This window comes from Ictalurus furcatus, chromosome 29, assembly GCF_023375685.1.
Source record: "Ictalurus furcatus strain D&B chromosome 29, Billie_1.0, whole genome shotgun sequence".
NCBI classification, from domain to species: Eukaryota; Metazoa; Chordata; class Actinopteri; order Siluriformes; family Ictaluridae; genus Ictalurus; species Ictalurus furcatus.
In genome coordinates this window covers 3,667,688-3,685,937 of record NC_071283.1, presented here as the reverse complement: position 1 = coordinate 3,685,937, position 18,250 = coordinate 3,667,688, and the positions used below count along the sequence as shown (strand labels likewise).

Below are 18,250 nucleotides of genomic sequence, written 5' to 3'. Positions count from 1 at the left end.
CACACACAATTAATATAGCAGTTGATGGATTAGTTAGGCTGATAAATGTCGATATGTTTGAAACCGTTGAAAAAGGAAGAAGCTTTAATATGATTATATTCTCCACAGAACGTGTGTGTGTGTGTGTGAGACGTACTTATCATCGATGCTGTTCTGGTAATATATATGCAGCAGTTTGTCTTTGATCCAGCTTATTTTCTGAGCTGATTCCTTGCCAGCCTCGTGGTGCAGGCAGTACTTTTTGAATAGCTGCGCCAAACCCATCATCGCCTCCTTACGAACACGCCACTGCAAACGCACACCGAAGCGGTCGTGAAATACATCATACATAAAAACTAAAATCAATCAGTCCTTAATATACCCAATTAAAGCTTCTCTCTCCTGCAGGGGAAGGTAACAGAGCTTTGTTTACACTAGAGGAACACAAGTCTGAGTTTTATGCGTCTATGGTGATTCGTTACGAGGGTTTGAAGGGAATTTGCGAACAAGATTTAAGCATACAAATTCATGTGAAGAAGGACTAGACTAGACTTTATTGTTAAATTGTACATCAATCAGGAAAGAAGCTACTGGATGGGGAGAAAAAAAAAAAAGACTATGAAATACGCCTCACCCTCTTGTCCAACATTCTCTCTCGGACAAAGCCCAGCAGCTGGTCGTTAACCAGGTTCAGGTCCTTCTTCCCGGCGTTGATGATAGTCACGATGACATCGTGCCGGATTGCCTCTTCAGGGTCATGTGACCTTACCTTCAAGTACTCTGGTGATGAGGAAGAAAAAAAAAATAAATAAAAAATGTAATCGTAGCGAGTTCTAGGAAAAACAAAAACACAAAAGCGCATGAACCCACACGGATACACACCTGTAAGGTCCTTCGCCAAGTCTGGATGGTTCATGAGGCAGTGGCTGGCAAACTTCACACACTCCAGTCTCACAGGCACATGGATATCGTTAAACCTTGGAGAGAAGCAGAACCACAATCAATCAAATCAAATCAAATCAAATCAAATCAATGCAAGAAAAACTTGCAAATAAAGTCAAAACATGTTCCGAGATTACCTTCCCAGAAAGCACTGCCAGAGCGGGCGGTTTTGGGTGGCCAGTTCAGAATCTTTCGCGCCGAAGAGTTTAGCCAACAGCTTTACAACAGCTAATCGCTCTTCTCCATCGTTGCTCTACGCAGATACAAATACTTAAATTGGTCTTTTGTGCAAACACATTGATGAAACAGTATATAAACTAGGGGTGCAATACAATGCCATTGTCTGTGTTTGTATCTGTATCCGTTTAGTGCTCAAAACATCCCTATCAATTTTCAGTGTTGGATTCAATTAAAAGTCACAAGTGGGCGTGGTCCATCATGTAAGTTTATCCCCCCCGCCTATAGCAAGTTAACCCTGGCACTACGGCCTGAAATAACAACAAAACAAACAAACAAGAAACAAGCTAGATGAAAGTATTTTTCTTATAAATCGTGCATCTCCCGTTATCATCAGAAACTTCTGTCGTTACATGTACACATGCTACCGGTCAAAAGTTTGTGGACACTCGACTGAGATGTTTCTCATGATCTTAAAAAGCTTTTGATCTGAAGCTGTGTGATTAAATGTGTGAAATCGGCGTCGCAGACAAAAATATAATCGTGCCGACATATTCGTTTCTTTCATTAGAAAACATTTTCTTTACAAAAAAAAATTATTTTTTAAACGGACGACTCGGAGAGAAATATTCTGAAGAGCAGCCGATAAGAGTCCAGCGTCGGTGTGAACTCCTTCAATACTGTTTAAAAAGCAGCTCAGGGAAATTCCTCAAGAAATCGGGTGAGAAAAGGCCAAGAACACATTTCTGGGCTTCTGAGCTGTACCTGAGGTGGGAATTGAGTGTGGCTTTGGTTGACACTTTTTAGGTTTCTTAAGCCCTGTTCAGAGAGGATTAGTTACTATGGACGTCTGTGATATTTATCGTCAATTCGCGTGGGATAAGCGATATCTGTGGAACTCGCTGAGATGGGCGTGTCTTCGTCGTTCACGTGCGTCGTACGCAAGGTTGAGGTGCTGCACCTCGGTGTTTGTTAGTGCGACATCGAGGCACCGATGAAGCAGAAGAAAAGCTGCAACTGGACGAGAGCTGGAACTTGGTTTAGTTTCAGTTTGGGGAGGACGCCGTTTGAATAAATGGTACGTAATCGTTCCATTTGGGAGGAGATTTTGTCGGGAACTTTGAGAGAAATGTCCCTCTGTCAAAGTGGCATTTGGCGACTGGACTAAATGTCAAGAACGAATCGACTTCCCAAATAAATAAATAAATAAAAACACAGACTGCACATTCGCACAGGATTAGTTTAACCAGGAGTTATTTTTATAGACATTTTATACAAGGTAAAAGACACTGTAATCTTCACTGGGACTAGAACACGGAGCCTGGGAAAAAATCTAAATAAACGACGTGAGCAAAATCACAGACGCTCTGGTAATTACTGGAGCACCCCAACCTCCGAATATAAAACTAGTCCTATTCCTGATATATGGCATTTTAGTGTGTGCTTGAATGTGTGTGTGTGTGTGTGTGTGCGCGTCCCTCACCTTCAACTTAAACTCAAGTTGTGGCATGACAGACACAAGCAACAGTGGGTCGATGGCAAACAGCTCTTGTATGAGGTCAAAGACATGCTCCGATAGATCGCTCACAGAGGACTTACCCATCACCAACACCTGATTAAAGAACTGACAGACACGACAGCACAGGGTAAACAAAACACATCAGGAAATACATCATCAGTGTTACGTAAAAGAAAATGAATGAAACGCACGCTCCCACACAGACAAAAGACTTACTGAGGCAATGCATGTTTCAATGGTCTGTACGGTCCTCTTTAGCAACATCTTGGCCAAGTCATATGCTTGTTTATTCAGGTTCTACAACAACAGAGAGATGCCATTATAACCCGATTGTCTATACACGTTTATTATCTGAGCAGACATGTGACTAGTCATCAGACTCGATACAAAAACAGCAGGCAAATGATGGAGCAGAAATCCAGGGTGCATGTCGCTCTGGCCATAAAAACAAGCAGCGCTCAAACGAGCGACCAAATAATAACGGACGCGGTACGCATTTCTTGCACGTTGGCTGACAGTGAGCCGCCCCAAATAGTGCTAAAATAATACCTTGTGTGCAGGGATGAGGTTAATGAGAATGGTATCCAGCAGCTCTTGGGTTACTCCATCACCCTCCATTATGATGGAGCTCATCAGGTCAAGCATGTGCATTTGCACCTTCTGGTTATGGCTGTTACTGGGGGGGGGGGAAGAAAAAAAAAAAAGAAGAAGAAATAATTTGGTATGTGGCTATGAACCTAATAAAACCTTCCTTCACTTCACAGTGATGCAATAATCCTCATCGATGCTGTAACTCTGAATCCCGCTGGGACTGGACCTGGCAGCTCATGCTCACCCACTGGGCTAGCTAATAAAGGTATGATTTATCCTCCGCGGATAAGAACGCATATTAAAACGGGATCAAACGGAACCTACTTGATGACGGAGAAGAGAGTTTTGAAGAGCTGAATAAAGATCTCGTTACAGTCCTCCAGCTCAAAGCATATGTTATACGACTTCACCCAGGCCAGATTCTGCGGAATATTCCAGAAGACATAAGGGTTCATCAACGCACGAGTAAAACTGAATGGCAATAAAATAAGATGCGTGAACCTGTCGGGTCGGTACAATCCTCACCTCCAGTAGGTAGAAATATCTGTTGAACTGGGGACTCTTGGTGTCCTCCAAACCCTTCAGCTGACGTGTGATGAACAAAAATATTTCCTAAAACACAGACAAATTTCTATTAAAAACTATTAACCGATCAAAACCATGCTCCATTCGACAAACGTGTGTGTATTTACAGAGAAACCATCACGCGACGTGTTCGGATACGAGTGTGTCAACACGTAACCTTTTAAAAACATAACTAACCCCCGAATCCAAATATGAAACCATCGAAGACAGTCATTTGGCTGTTCTAAAGGTGACCGTCTCCTTATTAAAAGGTAAACATTGCAGCCCAAAACTCTACACAGCCCGAATGGACATCGGGCCAGTCATGATATTCGAGCAATACTGAAATACATTGTATAACTGATATGATGTCACATGCGTAGGTTTTGGAATAAGGGGTGATTTCATTGGTACAAGTGTTTATGGGCACCTTGAGTTTATCGTGAGAGGTGTACGGGGCTTCAGGGGCATAGATCCTGAAGATATCTGCAAGGCAGCAGGCCACAAGGAGCCGAACATCTTTATTGGGGTTCCGCAAGAAGAACTCTGAAGCCAGGTGTAGTGCGAGAGCCAGGTACTGCTGCTTCTCCTCCTCAGAGTCCTGATCCATATCCATATATGTTTTCACCACCACCTGAGAGAGAGAGAGAGAGAGAGAGAGAGAGAGAGAGAACGAACATGAGCCAGCAATTTTTCCAGAGCAAATGCATTGTTGTTGAGAGAGGTGAGAAAGAATTGCCAGACTGACTGGAGCTGACCGGAGGATTATGGGAACTCAACCACTCTTTAAAACTATGGTGAGCAGAAAAGCATCTCAGAACGCACATCAAACCTTGAGGCTGATGGGCTACAACAGCAGAAGACCACCACATCAGGTTCCACTCCTATCAGCCAACAACCTGGTGGTGGTGCAGTAATGGCATGGAGTAGACACGGAACGTTTGATGATAATTATCAGGAATTGCTGACATTCCTTCTATCGTGATATCGAGTTGGACGATTTAAATATCTGTCAGAAAAAAAACGTGGTGTTCGCAGCATTAACGTCAACTTAAATAAACTGTGTTGCATCTCCTAATACGTGGATCAAGAGTCCTGTACGTACTTTAATAGGCTTCTGTCTGACTTCAGAGCAGAAACAATACCGCTTTCTCTGAGGCTTCCCTTGTCGATGTTCCCAAAACATGAACGGGGATTTAAATTAAGACCACATATTGACGTGTTATCAGATCCACCTCACTATACTAGGATTTGATAAGTATCTTCAATCCTTTCCACCACAGAGCACGTGAACTCAGTTTACATAATTTTATAAAGAGCTCAGTTCCAACTAATAATAAGCAGGTTATTAGTGAATTTCAACTTCAATTTTGCCCTCGGTGACAGGTAATTAATATTAATGCGGTAACGCGTACGTCTGGCCATGCCCCTTTCCTCCCCCCCTTCCTCAGGACATGTAGCGCACACGAACACACAATTCCACATGGCAATGAGTTCAGTGTACATCAGCGGCCTCCTCGATCACCAGATCTGAATACAAGAGAGCATCTTTGGGATGTGGTAGAATGGGAGATTTGCACCATGAATGAAAAGCTGACAAATCTGTAACCCGGAGTGCCTAAATAATATGACCCGGTGTGCCTAAATAATATGACCCGGCGTGCCTAAATAATAGACCCGGCGTGCCGACCCAGCGTGCATAAATAATAGACCCGGCGTGCCAGGCTGGCGTGCCTAAATAATAGACCCGGTGTGCCTAAATGATAGGCCCGGCGTGCCAGGCCGGCGTGCCTAAATAATAGACCCGGCGTGCCTAAATAATAGACCCGGCATGCCAGGCCGGCGTGCCTAAATAATAGACCCGGCGTGCCAGGCCGGCGTGCCTAAATAATAGACCCGGCGTGCCAGGCCGGCGTGCCTAAATAATAGACCCGGTGTGCCTAAATAATAGACCCGGCGTGCCAGGCCGGCGTGCCTAAATAATAGACCCGGCGTGCCAGGCCGGCGTGCCTAAATAATAGACCCGGCGTGCCAGGCCGGCGTGCCTAAATAATAGACCCGGCGTGCCAGGCCGGCGTGCCTAAATAATAGACCCGGCGTGCCAGGCCGGCGTGCCTAAATAATAGACCCGGTGTGCCTAAATAATAGACCCGGCGTGCCAGGCCGGCGTGCCTAAATAATAGACCCGGCGTGCCAGGCCGGCGTGCCTAAATAATAGACCCGGCGTGCCAGGCCGGCGTGCCTAAATAATAGACCCGGCGTGCCTAAATAATAGACCCGGCGTGCCTAAATAATAGACCCGGCGTGCCAGGCCGGCGTGCCTAAATAATAGACCCGGCGTGCCAGGCCGGCGTGCCTAAATAATAGACCCGGCGTGCCAGGCCGGCGTGCCTAAATAATAGACCCGGCGTGCCAGGCCGGCGTGCCTAAATAATAGACCCGGCGTGCCAGGCCGGCGTGCCTAAATAATAGACCCGGCGTGCCAGGCCGGCGTGCCTAAATAATAGACCCGGCGTGCCAGGCCGGCGTGCCTAAATAATAGACCCGGCGTGCCTAAATAACAGACCCGGTGTGCCAGGCCGGCGTGCCTAAATAACAGACCCGGTGTGCCAGGCCGGCGTGCCTAAATAACAGACCCGGTGTGCCAGGCTGGCGTGCCTAAATAACGGACCCGGCGTGCCTAAATAATAAATTGTAGTGCCTAATAATTGCTCCTAATGAAGTGGCCAGTGAGTATATATGCTTCATATTGAAAAGCCTTCTAGCTTTAGGACCATGGAGTGCTGCTGCTGCTGCTGTGTGTGTGAGACAGTGGTGGGGGAGTGTGCAGTCAGTGCTACAGAAATGTGAGAGCCAGAATATTCACTCTGGCTCTGTCGAGACTCGGTATCGATATCGGTCTCAGTGACTAAATCACAAGTGGACGGTGCTGAGTAAGTGCAAGTCAGGGTCAAATAATCCATATTTCCACATAACGGCATGTTCCAGAGTCAGAAAAGACTTATCTGCCGTGTGTGCACGATAATTAATCTACCTAGTAACATCAGCCACAAACAGTCAACAAAAATATCTACATAAATATCATACACACACACAGGCACATTCATGTAATTATCTAATCAGCCGACCATGTGGCAGCAGTGCAATGCATAAAATCATGCAGATACAGGCCAGCAGCTTCGGTTACTGTTCACGTCAACCGTAAGAAACAAACGTGATTTTGACTGTGGCGTGATTGCTGGCACCAGATGGGATGCTTCGAGTCTTTCTATAACTGCTGATCTCCTGGGATTTTCAAGCACAACAGTCACTAGAGTTTACTCTGAACGGTCCAATAAAGAAAATAAAAATAAAAAACATTAGTGCAGTTCTGCAGACGGAAACGCCTTGTTGACGAGAGGGGTCGACGGAGCATGGCCGGACTGGAGCATTGAGCTGACAGAAAGGTTACAGTAACTCAGATATCCACCCTGTACAACTGTGATGAGCAGAAAAGCGTCTCAGAACGCACGACACGTCGAACGTTGAGGCGGATCGGCTACGACAGCAGAAGACCACGTCGCGATCCACTTCTGTCAGAAGAGAACCGACAGCCGAGGCTGCAGCGGGCACAGTGCCCACGTGAACTGGGGTTACTACACTAGTACAGCAATTCTTACTACCAAATATATACTTTCAAAAACACCTCAATTAAAACTGAGGCAAAAAAACCCCCAAACCTACACACATACCATATTCTAAGATAAAAACCTCTCCAACAGTCTCCGTTGAATGAGTACACGCTGGTACTTTCATGCTGCGCTTTACACTGTGAATAAATGTAAACGTGACAACAACATTCAAACGAATTAGCGCGTCAGCCCACTAGCTAGCAGCGTTGAAATGTTCAACTTGAATACAAGTCAATACGTGTGCTGTAGAGTTTAGTGTGAACTCCAGTACGAATATGAGCATAGTTCATTATTTATCCCCAGCTGTTCATCGCTGATGATTCATACCAGTTGTAAAATCACAAGATAATAAACATACATATTGCTCTTGGTCAAAGAATCAAGCGCGAGACTCGTGATCTCGATTCCAAACCAAAAACATTGTGATTCCTATAGGGCTGCTACTAACGATTATTTTCATAATTGATTAGTTGGCCAATTATTTTTTTTCCAATTAATTGGGGGGGGGCAATTTTCAATACCATTTTTTTTGGTTTATTTAAAATAATAGCCACAGTGTTACTAATATAAACTTCAGACTAAAACTTTACACAACTCTTTTTCCAATTATATAAAAGACTGAAAAGAACCCAATACACACAGACACACACCAGAATATACATTATTAATTTAGGACTAGTTTAATTCTGTGCATCCATAAAAATAATTTAAATAATTAAATATAAACTAGAGCTGCAACAACTAATCAATAAAATTGATAATCGATTATGGAAACGTTGTCGACGAATCTCATTATCGGTTAGTCGGTCTGTGGGCGGTACATTTACTCATTACGTTACTTCTGTTCCGAAACCACGCTTCGGAGAGTAAATAATAAAGTTGTGTCCCGAATGACGGACTATACACTTACACTATGCACTCTACCACCTATTGCAGTGTTTCCGCAGACCCCTAGTGGTCAGTGGTGTAATTGCAGGGGGTCTGTAGGAAAGTTTTAAACAACATAAAAAAATTTTTGTTAAATGTATCAAAATATATTCAAATGACATGTTTTAAAATGAGTCAATTTGGTTATTCGCACGCATTCCCAAATATCACGTTAGCTGAGCTGACGATCGTTCATTGATGGATTTATTTGAAATTTATTTACAAATGAAATGATAATTTGCAAAAAACCTTTGAGTGGTAGACAAGTTCAAGTGTCGCAGTGATGGATAAAATAAACAAAAGATCATTCAGAGAGTCAAATTAAATGTCACACCAACAATAAAATGTAACTGAACCTGGTATTTAAACCAAGTATTTCTGCATTACTTTTTATAGAAGCAAAATAGCACAGAATTAAACCGCAGTCCTAAATTAATAATATATATTCTGGTGTGTGTGTGTATTGGGTTCTTTTCAATCTTATAATTTAACAAACAGTTGTGTAAACTTTTAGTCTTAAGTTTATTTTTGCAACACTCAGTTTGTGGATTTTATTCTAAACAAACAAACAGGGCACCGAAAATTTGCCCAATCTCATTAATCGAAAAAATAATAAAATAATCGGCCAACTAATCGATTATGAGAATAATCGTTAGTTGCAGCCCTAATAAAAACTAATATATAAGTTTATATTGTATATAATAGTATTTATGCATTACTTTTTATAAAAAGTAACGTTGACTAACGGTAAACTGAAAAAAGTTGTCAGTGACTCTGGGTATCTGCTAAAGCTATCGGCGTCGCATAACATGCGTATGACGTCATGTGCCGTCGACTAGGAAGCGGCTTATACTTCAGGTTAGTAAAAAAAAAAAACGCTATTGTTCCTTTTGAGATGATATTACCCTTCCAAAGTTCCCACACTAGACAGTAGATTACACAGTGCATAGTACATCATTTGGGACACAACTTTAGTATTTACTCTGTGAAGCGTGTTTACGGAACAGAAGCAACGTAATGAGTAAACGCACCCCGTGCAGCAGGGTGAGTAATCGATAATGAGATTCGTCGACAACGATGTTCACAATCGATTAGTTGTTGCAGCTCTAAAGTACATCATCAGTGCCTCAGGAAATGAATGTAAAATCAAACACTATTTGCAGGAGTTATGCGACTTTTTAAAATGACCACATATTTGGGTTGAGGTGTTTCATGTGACATCACCACAACACCTTCAGCCAAAGCCCTCTCACGATTCACGTGTTGAACATGAGTACAGCTAAAAGGTTTCGTTTACCAACAAACATCACTAAAAATGACCGTGCGAAACAATTTCGCCAATTCAAGACGTTTTCCGCAATAATAATAATAATTTTAAAAATTTCATAATCGATTATTGTTGATTTTATCGATTAGTTGTTGCAGCTCTAGATTCCTATTTCATGACCAAACTGGTCTGAGCTGACAGGAAGTCTACAGTAACTCAAATAAGCACTCTTTACAACCGTGGTGAGCAGAAAAGCATCTCAACATGCACAACACGTCAAACCTTGAGGTGGATGAGCTACAGCGGCAGAAGACCACATCAGGTTCCACTCCCGTCAGCCACGAACAGGAATCTGAGGCTATCACGGGCACACGCTCACCCAGACTGGACAGACGGGAAAAAGACCAGCTGATCTTCAACTGTCCGGTTTCTGGGAGTCTTTTCCCATGATGGCCTCAGATTCTTGGTCTTGGCTGACAGGAGTGGAACCTGATGTGGTCATAAATTTATAATGGACATCAATTCTGACCTAAAAACATTAAACAGACCTACAACAGTGTCCAATTGAAAACTTTACACATTCATTAGAAACTCATCATTAGAAAGTGATGAAATACGCTTATCGTTTGTTCTCCTGTGCCGAGAGCTCGGACGCATTTCAACATTTTGAGTAGAAGAACATTGAAAAATGTTGGCCATGTAAAAATTAGACTGCGGATTTAGAAACGGATTTATATTCACCACGCACTGCTAGAGTTTTTTTTTTTTTTTTTACTGCGCAGTACTGCAGAATCACTTAAAAATCCCCCATCCAGCACAAACTCTAAAAGCGTTTGAGGTTTTGTGATGGCTGCTGTAGGCAAGTCTCACCCAACTGCACAGCAGGTAATATTATTACACCCTCTCCTTCTCCCCTTCAACCTGAAATGATGGAAATGCTCAGTTTCCTCTCTTCTTTAAAAATCTGGATTAAACCGATCGTCACAATTATTTTTTTGGTAAAATGTGAACAGAGAAAAATCTGCATCACCTACATCATACACCTGAATTAAACTCTCAATGCAAAGGTTTATAGCTGCCTCACTGGCAAATTCTAATAAACACTTTTTAATACCTATTTAAGACCTAGACAAATGAAAATTAATATTGTGAACAAACACAAATAAATTCAAATGTTTGCCTTCCTGCAAAAACCCTCCACGTGATAACACGACATTTTCTACGTTTACATGGACAGCAGTAATCTAATTATTCACCTTATTCTGAATAAGACAATATTCTGATTACGGTGTTTACATGAGTCGTTTTTAGAATACTCCTTTCATGTTCCTGTTTTACATGTCATAGAACATAGATCGATTAACATCACGCGTCATTACGTCACCGCGCCACGCCGTCCCCTCCGGAATTTCACGTATCGAAATACAGTTCGTCTTCGTTATGGAACCGTATACAGTTTTGGCGGTTTTTATTTTTTCACAAAAGCCTCAAGTGCGGTTAATTATTTGTCGTGCTGTATGTGTAAACAGACGATTGCTTGAAGCCGTGGGCTGCGTCCCAAACCGCGTACTTACCGTCTATATAGTAGCCGAGGTACATGTATTTCTCCTACTATATAGTAGGCAAGTATGCGGTTTGGGACGCAGCCGTTCTCTCGTTTGCCGTCAAACGGTCGAGCGCTGCCGTGTGTGTACGTGTCCTGTCGCACAATGCGGTGAAAACTCCCACACGACGTTAATAGTGTGATTAAGGTGTGTACATGTCTGTAATGAGACTAAAACAGGAATACTCCACACGTCTTCATTCCATTTGTGTTTACTTCGAGTGCGACTTTAATCGGATTAAGGTCATCAATAATCTCTGTTTACATGCTAGTTTCTTAATGAGTATCGTCTTAATATCGGATTATCGTTGTCCATGTAAACGTACAGATTTTCTACTTTGTATATTTCTGAAACATAAGATTTCCGGAACTGAATCAAGTTTCTCTTTTGCACTTCCAGAAGGTGAAGATTTCATTCCAATTACACTTAAAGACACCTACTTGTAGATTTATAATCTGATCTACTTATAGAAAAACTGCCTAACAAATGTAAAGAACGATAAGTTTACGACAGGAAGTACTGACGATCACTTCAGTGAGGTAAGCGTCACCTGTAGCATTTGAGTGACCAGAGTCCCCGTGCTATTTCTTCACGCGACTGACCTCCATCCACAAGTACACCGGTCCTGTCCTGCATGATTTCTTATTAAAGTCTTCTGATTAGCTTCTTTTAACATTTTAAACCTTTGTTTGCTGTTATCTGTACAGAGTGTGTACAGATAACTGGCAAAAAATTATGGAAACCACCACACTTCGAGGATGTTCACCCAGGTAGCGAATAAACAAATCACATGACACAAAACTATTTTTGCTTAACAGCTGAACATTCTAGCTTTGTGAAACATACCTCAAACTAACTAAATTAAATTGTTTTAATTAATAGCACCCCACCCCCAACTCAAGTAGAGGAAAAACAATGATGGAATCACCTCGTAATTTGTTTTTCTAAAATAAATACTGACAAGTGTGAAAATGCTAATTAAGTCTGCAGGGCTCTACGGTAGCAGTTTCAGGTTTAAGTCATTTTGCGGGATCAATAAAAGATGGCGGTTTGTGAGATTGGCGAATTGAGAGAAGCAGATGATGTACAGAGTTACTCGTCATCATAATGGCTTCTTTGCACACTTGTTCGGTTGACTGAGGGGATGAAAAGCAGATAAAAATATTACACTTGCTTATTTATTTATTGAGGAAAATGATCCAATATTAAATATCTGAGTGGCAAAGTGTGTGAACCTCTAGGATTAGCAGTTTAATTTGAAGGTGAAATTAGAGTCAGGTGTTTTCAATCAATGGGATGACAATCAGGTGTGAGTGGGCGCCCTGTTTTATTTAAAGAACAGGGATCTATCAAAGTCTGATCTTCACAACACGTTTGTGGAAGTGTATCATGGCATGAACAAAGGAGATTTCCGAGGACATCAGAAAGAGTTGTTGATGGTCATCAGGCTGGAAAAGGTTATAAAACCATCTCTACAGAGTTTAGACTCCAACAACCCACAGCCAGTGTGTACAAATGGAGGAAATTCAAGACCGTTGTTACCCTCACCAGGAGTGAAGACCAACAAAGATCACTCCAAGAGCAAGACGTGTAATAGTCCACGAGGTCACAGAGGAACCCAGGGTAACTTCTAAGCAACTGAAGGCCTCTCTCACATTGGCTAATGTTAATGTTCATGAGTCCACCATCAGGAGAACACTGAACAACAATTTCCAGCCCTGGAACATGCCTGTAAACACCTTATTCAGAAAACTCACTGATATGCTACCAAGGTGCTAACTTGCCATAGGGAGCAACTTGGGGTTCAGCGTCCACCAAGGGCACTTCGGCACGTAGAGCCACGTTGGCCGGGAATCGAACCGCCAACCCTACGATTAGTGGACAACCCGCTCTACCACCTGAGCCACAGCCTAAACAGTCAATGCCCAGGAGTACATTGAAGTTTTGGACACTTTGCTCATTCCACTGATAGACAATAGGTTTGGTGATGAAGTCATTAATCAGGGTGATAATGAATCTGGCCACAGAGCAAGGTTGTTAAAGCTTTTCTTCAGGAAAGGCAGATCAACTCAATGAAGTGGCCAGCAAACAGTCCAGATCTCAATCCGATTGAAAATTTATGGTGGAATTTTTAAAAATAAATAAAATTAAATTTATAAACTGGTCTATGACCAGGCTCTATCCTGCAAAGCTGATCTGTCGACCGCTATTGGAGAAAGCTGGAACCAGCTTGATGGGGAATATTGTTTTTCATTAGTGAAATCCATGCATCAAAGAATTCAATGCCCAAGGAGGAGCAACAAAATATTAATTGCGATTTGTTTTTTATTGATTATTCCATAATTTTTTCCTCTATTTGATCTGAAATAGTTTTGGGTCACATCTGATTTGTTTAGTAAAAAAAAAAAAAAAACTGGGAGAACATCCTTCAAGCGTGGTGATTCCATCATCATTACCAGGGGTTGTAAACGTTCTTCTATTTTGATGATGTGACGGTGAAGGAGCGTCGCTGGTATTTTGACAGCCAAAACGCAAACCGAATTATTAATAAGGCATGTGTCCGTCTAACTATGGCACGTGACTCTCAACGTTAGCAAACCCCAAGGTAGAAAGCACTAGCACAGGTACGGGTTTAGCACAGTTACACCGTGTTCTCCTTTCCAGATTTACCACTAGCTGGTTGCACGGGCAACACTACTAACTGAGGTGTATACAAAGACGGTATTGGCTCACGAGCCATTCGTGAGCTAGAAAATCAGCATGCTCGCGGCAAGCCGGAATTTCTACAGTGACTACATAAATATATAGCAGAGTTTCCACTAAGAAATTTTAGTGACGGCCAACGTGTCCGGGAATGAAAGTTTACCGGAAAAACTGGAAAGAAAAAAAAAAAAAAAAAAGTGTCATCGTTCTGGTGTTTATTTTTCACTGTAACTTTTTGCACTATGCACAGTATATGCGACACACACACGTTAGCAAAGAATCCACAAAGCATGTTGGGAAAACTTAAGAGGAAACCGCTTTCTCTCATATGCTAAGAACCATAAATAATTATACTCTTTCCAAAAAAACAAAAACAGCTTCCACTAATTTGATTGGACAAGAGGCGTTCCAAGAGTGCAGATATTTAGCATAACCGCACAGTACATTTCACTGTTTGTATCACTCTGTTTGTTCTGGCAATAGTTCTTTACATTGAAACCGTGACCACACTTATTATGGGCTGGCAGTCAGACTGTGCGTTATCATGGCAACCAGCTGTGGTTTCTTTAGGAACCATGATCATTGATGGAGCAAAGAAGCAAAATAAAAACTTATACCACGGTGAGCTGCCAACGATTATATTTGGAGTAGTACTTTTCGGTTACACTTGGATGTACATCTTATTAATTTAATTTAATAATCAGGCATATATTAATATATATTTCATTTTAAAAGTAGTGTACATTTTCATGGTCCAGTCAGCACTGTTTACTTTTGTAATAAAGTTCAATGTTTTACTTTGAGTGTTATGTTTTCATTCAGCATCGGTTATCAGTAGGTAGGTACCGAACAACTTTATTATGGGTATCTGTAAAATCCAATATCGGTCGACCTCTAGTAAAAGTCACGATTTTACATTTTACTTTGTTAAACACCACGTTTTAAAAAAAAAAATCTGTTTATTACTAGTTTTAGATTATGTGGATTATGTGGATTAAGTCCCTGTCACTGAGCTGTTACTTAGGCCTGTCACGAGAACATTTTATTGGACGATATACTGTCCCGGAAATAACAGTCAAACAATATCGTCGTCACTCAAACAATTTTATGCCACTGATAACACAGCATAGCTTTTGTCTTTCTGACGAAAGAGCGACTACATTTAAAGGACGTTTTCGTCAGGTCATATTTATCCATTTTACTCACTACAACGGTAGTGAACATGAATCGACGGCATTTTAGTTGACGAGAAAAGGCAAAAAATTAAACCAAATATTCACCCGTTTTAAATATTAACTTAAACATGCATGAACAAAAACATGTCATCTGAAATAATAACATTACAATAAGACGCTATTATAATCCAGTATTGTGAATTCTTTACGCTTTAGTTAGTCAGTGTCCGTGATTTAGAGCGCCGTTACGCAAGGAGCGTATTCAGGACGTGACTTGACGAATATTCAAAGTTCAGATGATGATTTGACAGGCCTCGAGCAGACGCGAGGACAGAAGCAGAGCGAACGCCTGCGTCAGGAATCTCCTCCTCGCACCAGACGCCGTGTGCAGTTCAGTGCCCCAGTTTTCATGGCGTTATTCCCCAAGATATTGACTTAGTTTGACTCTTTTCCTCGTGAGATATTGCTTTATTACGCTACATCGGCGATGCGCTCTGCTCAGTCAGAAAGTGTTGATCGTTTTTCTGTCATTCAATCATTTTGCATTAAAGCCCTTATCTTAATACTCCTAATACACGAACGCTCCTTTCTATAGGAGCGATTTACACGAGGCCTCGCACAGTGGACGCTACAGATACGACTGATGATAAATGAATTTCAAAAACGATTATTTAACAAAAAACTTTACAATCTTGACATTTGGATGGCAAAGTTTTCTGTTTGCTGGAGGTTTTATAAAATCTTTATGAAACGCTTATGGAAGGAGTCTCCAGTCTCAGTGCTTTGTGACAGTTGATCAATTTTCCTTCGAGAGGAAAAAAAAAAAAAATCACAAAAACGGAGGATGTTCAGCTTTCCGGGTTTCTCACCGACAACGTGACGCTCAGCATTTCCCCCCCGTCTTATTAAGTTAATAAAAACAATAATATTGGGTTACTGATCAGGGGTTCAAACCTCAGCACCACCAAGCTGCCATTGTTGGGCCCTTGAGCAAGGCCCTTAACCGTCATTTGCTCAGATGTATAAAGATATAAGATAAGTCACTCTGGATAAGGGTGTCTGCTAAATGTAAAGAAGCAAAGACAACACATCTGGAGCAGTCTTTCTGAGTGGCCAGATGTTTGTTTACACTTCAGGATCCAGATGCCTGGACTGGATCCTTGCCTCACCTGCAGATCCCTTGATGATAAACAGGTCCAGTTTGTGAGTTCTTGTGCACGCGAAACTCACTCCAATACATCCGAGTACCGCGTTCAGATTTGACAAGACGAGGAGCATGACAACGTTCTTACCTTTAATCGTTTCACCACTTCATCGTTGCTGATTTTGTCCGTGATCTCCTTCACTCCGGGCGGGTAAATGATCTTGCCGTCCCCCGGCGGCTTCTGGTGTTGCGGGAACTCCATACCGCTGTACCGCTAACGCGAATTTTCCACACGGTCCTCTACTGGCCTCTATGGGTGGGAAAACAAAAGTTCAGCGAGCGACCGACCCCGTACTTTTGCTAAATAAAACCCCACGTTTTAAATACAATACACGTTCCTAAAACAAAAAACAACGACCCGACCCCGCTAGAATAAAACACCGACACACCGCGTCTACCTCGAGTCGAGTCTCAAACCGCTCAAAACACAGGCCGGGAACCTAAACAGCTAGCTCTGAAACTAGCCCCGAGACCTAGCTAGCAGCGTATGTTAAATGCAACCGTTTTACTCGTTTTAAGACGACTTTCGATGAAAGGTTCACGCTTAAAAAAAAACACACAAAAAAAACACGCAGTCCCGCAATACAGCATTTAAACTAATTCCTCACAGCCAGCTAATTCATAACAAAAGCTTTGAGTTCAAAAGCTAACATTAGCTGCTTAGCTTTCCATAGAAACCGTGGCCTAGCTATATTACCGCGCTAGGCCTCAAACTCTTAGCTTCGGGTTCACACAACACTGACACTGAGCGCCGAACACGCACAGCTTCCAGATCCCGGCTAGAAAATAAGATCTCTGGTCACAATGATCATTCAAAAGCCACGGTCCAAAAAGTACACCAACTTTATCAAGCAGAAAACGAACAACTATTTACTTGTTTGGCTTTACAACTCCAACTCGACTGGCATCCTTGCTTTGTGAATGCCGATAATTTTTTTTTTTTTTTTTTTTAAGAAAAGGAAAGAAAACCGTCCCTCACGAAGCAACTTGGCGACACGGTGAAGATCCGAACATCCCAAAGTACCAGGCGAGAACTACCCCCCAACAACACGCGTCCCAGCTGGGCTCGGTTAAAACCTCATGCCGGTATTTACCTCACGGAGAAGTTGTTTTTTTTATTCATTGGTCAGTTTCGGGTTTTGGGGGGAGCTTTTAGTTTCGCCACAAAAAAAAAGCGGCTTCTCTTTTCACACAGCGCTCTTTCAAAAAAAAAAAAAAAAAAAAGAAAAGAAAAAAAAGTGGAGCCGCGGCGCCCCCCGTCGGGCTGAACGGAGTCTCATAGAGGGCGGGAGAACGAGAACAGAAAACAGCACACTCAGGCTCTCTGACACAATTTTATACCACTGTGAAGGAACAAGAATTACTAAATTAATAAGTAAATACGACTCAAAAGGACCGAGGTTGCCGTCAAACAAAAGCCTCACATACTAGTCAGTCTATAAGCCATGGCAATTCAAAGCAATAATACAGCCCTAGGGTACTAGCTGAGCATAACATAAAAGTCATGGTTCAACCAGTGGCTTATCCTCCCCCCCCAACCCCCCGCCCCCACCCTCTTAAACAACGAGTCGATTCCAAAATGAGTCGACTCCTTAATTCTATTCACTCGAGAGTCGGTTAGTTATCTGAATTGAACTAACCGCGTCCTTGCCTCAGTGCTAACGTTACTTAGTAGTTTCCTGTTGTCGGTCCACTATAAATCATAATTAACCATCGTGTACTTTATTAACATTGCACTTCCCAACCTCTGTTTTGTATAGTCTCTGGTTGGATTTGAGATTAGAAAAGTGTGTTGTGTGGAATCGATTCGATTTCGATTCAGGAGTCGAGCAGCGCCGAGCTGGAGTGATTAGCATCGCTGCTGTAAATGCTATAAAACTGACAGCCGGGCGTGGGTTAGGACCGAATCTGCACGCCATACTAAATA

General features: G+C 42.2%; 1 protein-coding gene across 3 annotated transcripts in view; it reads right to left on the bottom strand.

Annotated features, from left to right (window-relative positions):
• pds5a (PDS5 cohesin associated factor A) overlaps positions 1–17,882 on the bottom strand; it is a 29,331-nt gene extending 11,449 nt beyond the window's left edge. For 2 of the 3 annotated variants that reach the window (XM_053619008.1, XM_053619006.1), the window contains exons 1-12: positions 17,198–17,410; positions 16,412–16,573; positions 4,203–4,406; positions 3,734–3,820; positions 3,533–3,630; positions 3,167–3,293; positions 2,834–2,914; positions 2,582–2,722; positions 1,059–1,174; positions 862–956; positions 614–759; positions 137–288 (exon numbers count right to left, since the gene is read on the bottom strand). In XM_053619008.1, the coding sequence (XP_053474983.1) occupies positions 137–288; positions 614–759; positions 862–956; positions 1,059–1,174; positions 2,582–2,722; positions 2,834–2,914; positions 3,167–3,293; positions 3,533–3,630; positions 3,734–3,820; positions 4,203–4,406; positions 16,412–16,525 (1,361 nt within the window). In that variant the 5' untranslated portion in view covers positions 16,526–16,573; positions 17,198–17,410. The other variant, XM_053619007.1, reaches the window with a different exon arrangement.
• Between the last annotated feature and the right edge of the window lie 368 nt (positions 17,883–18,250).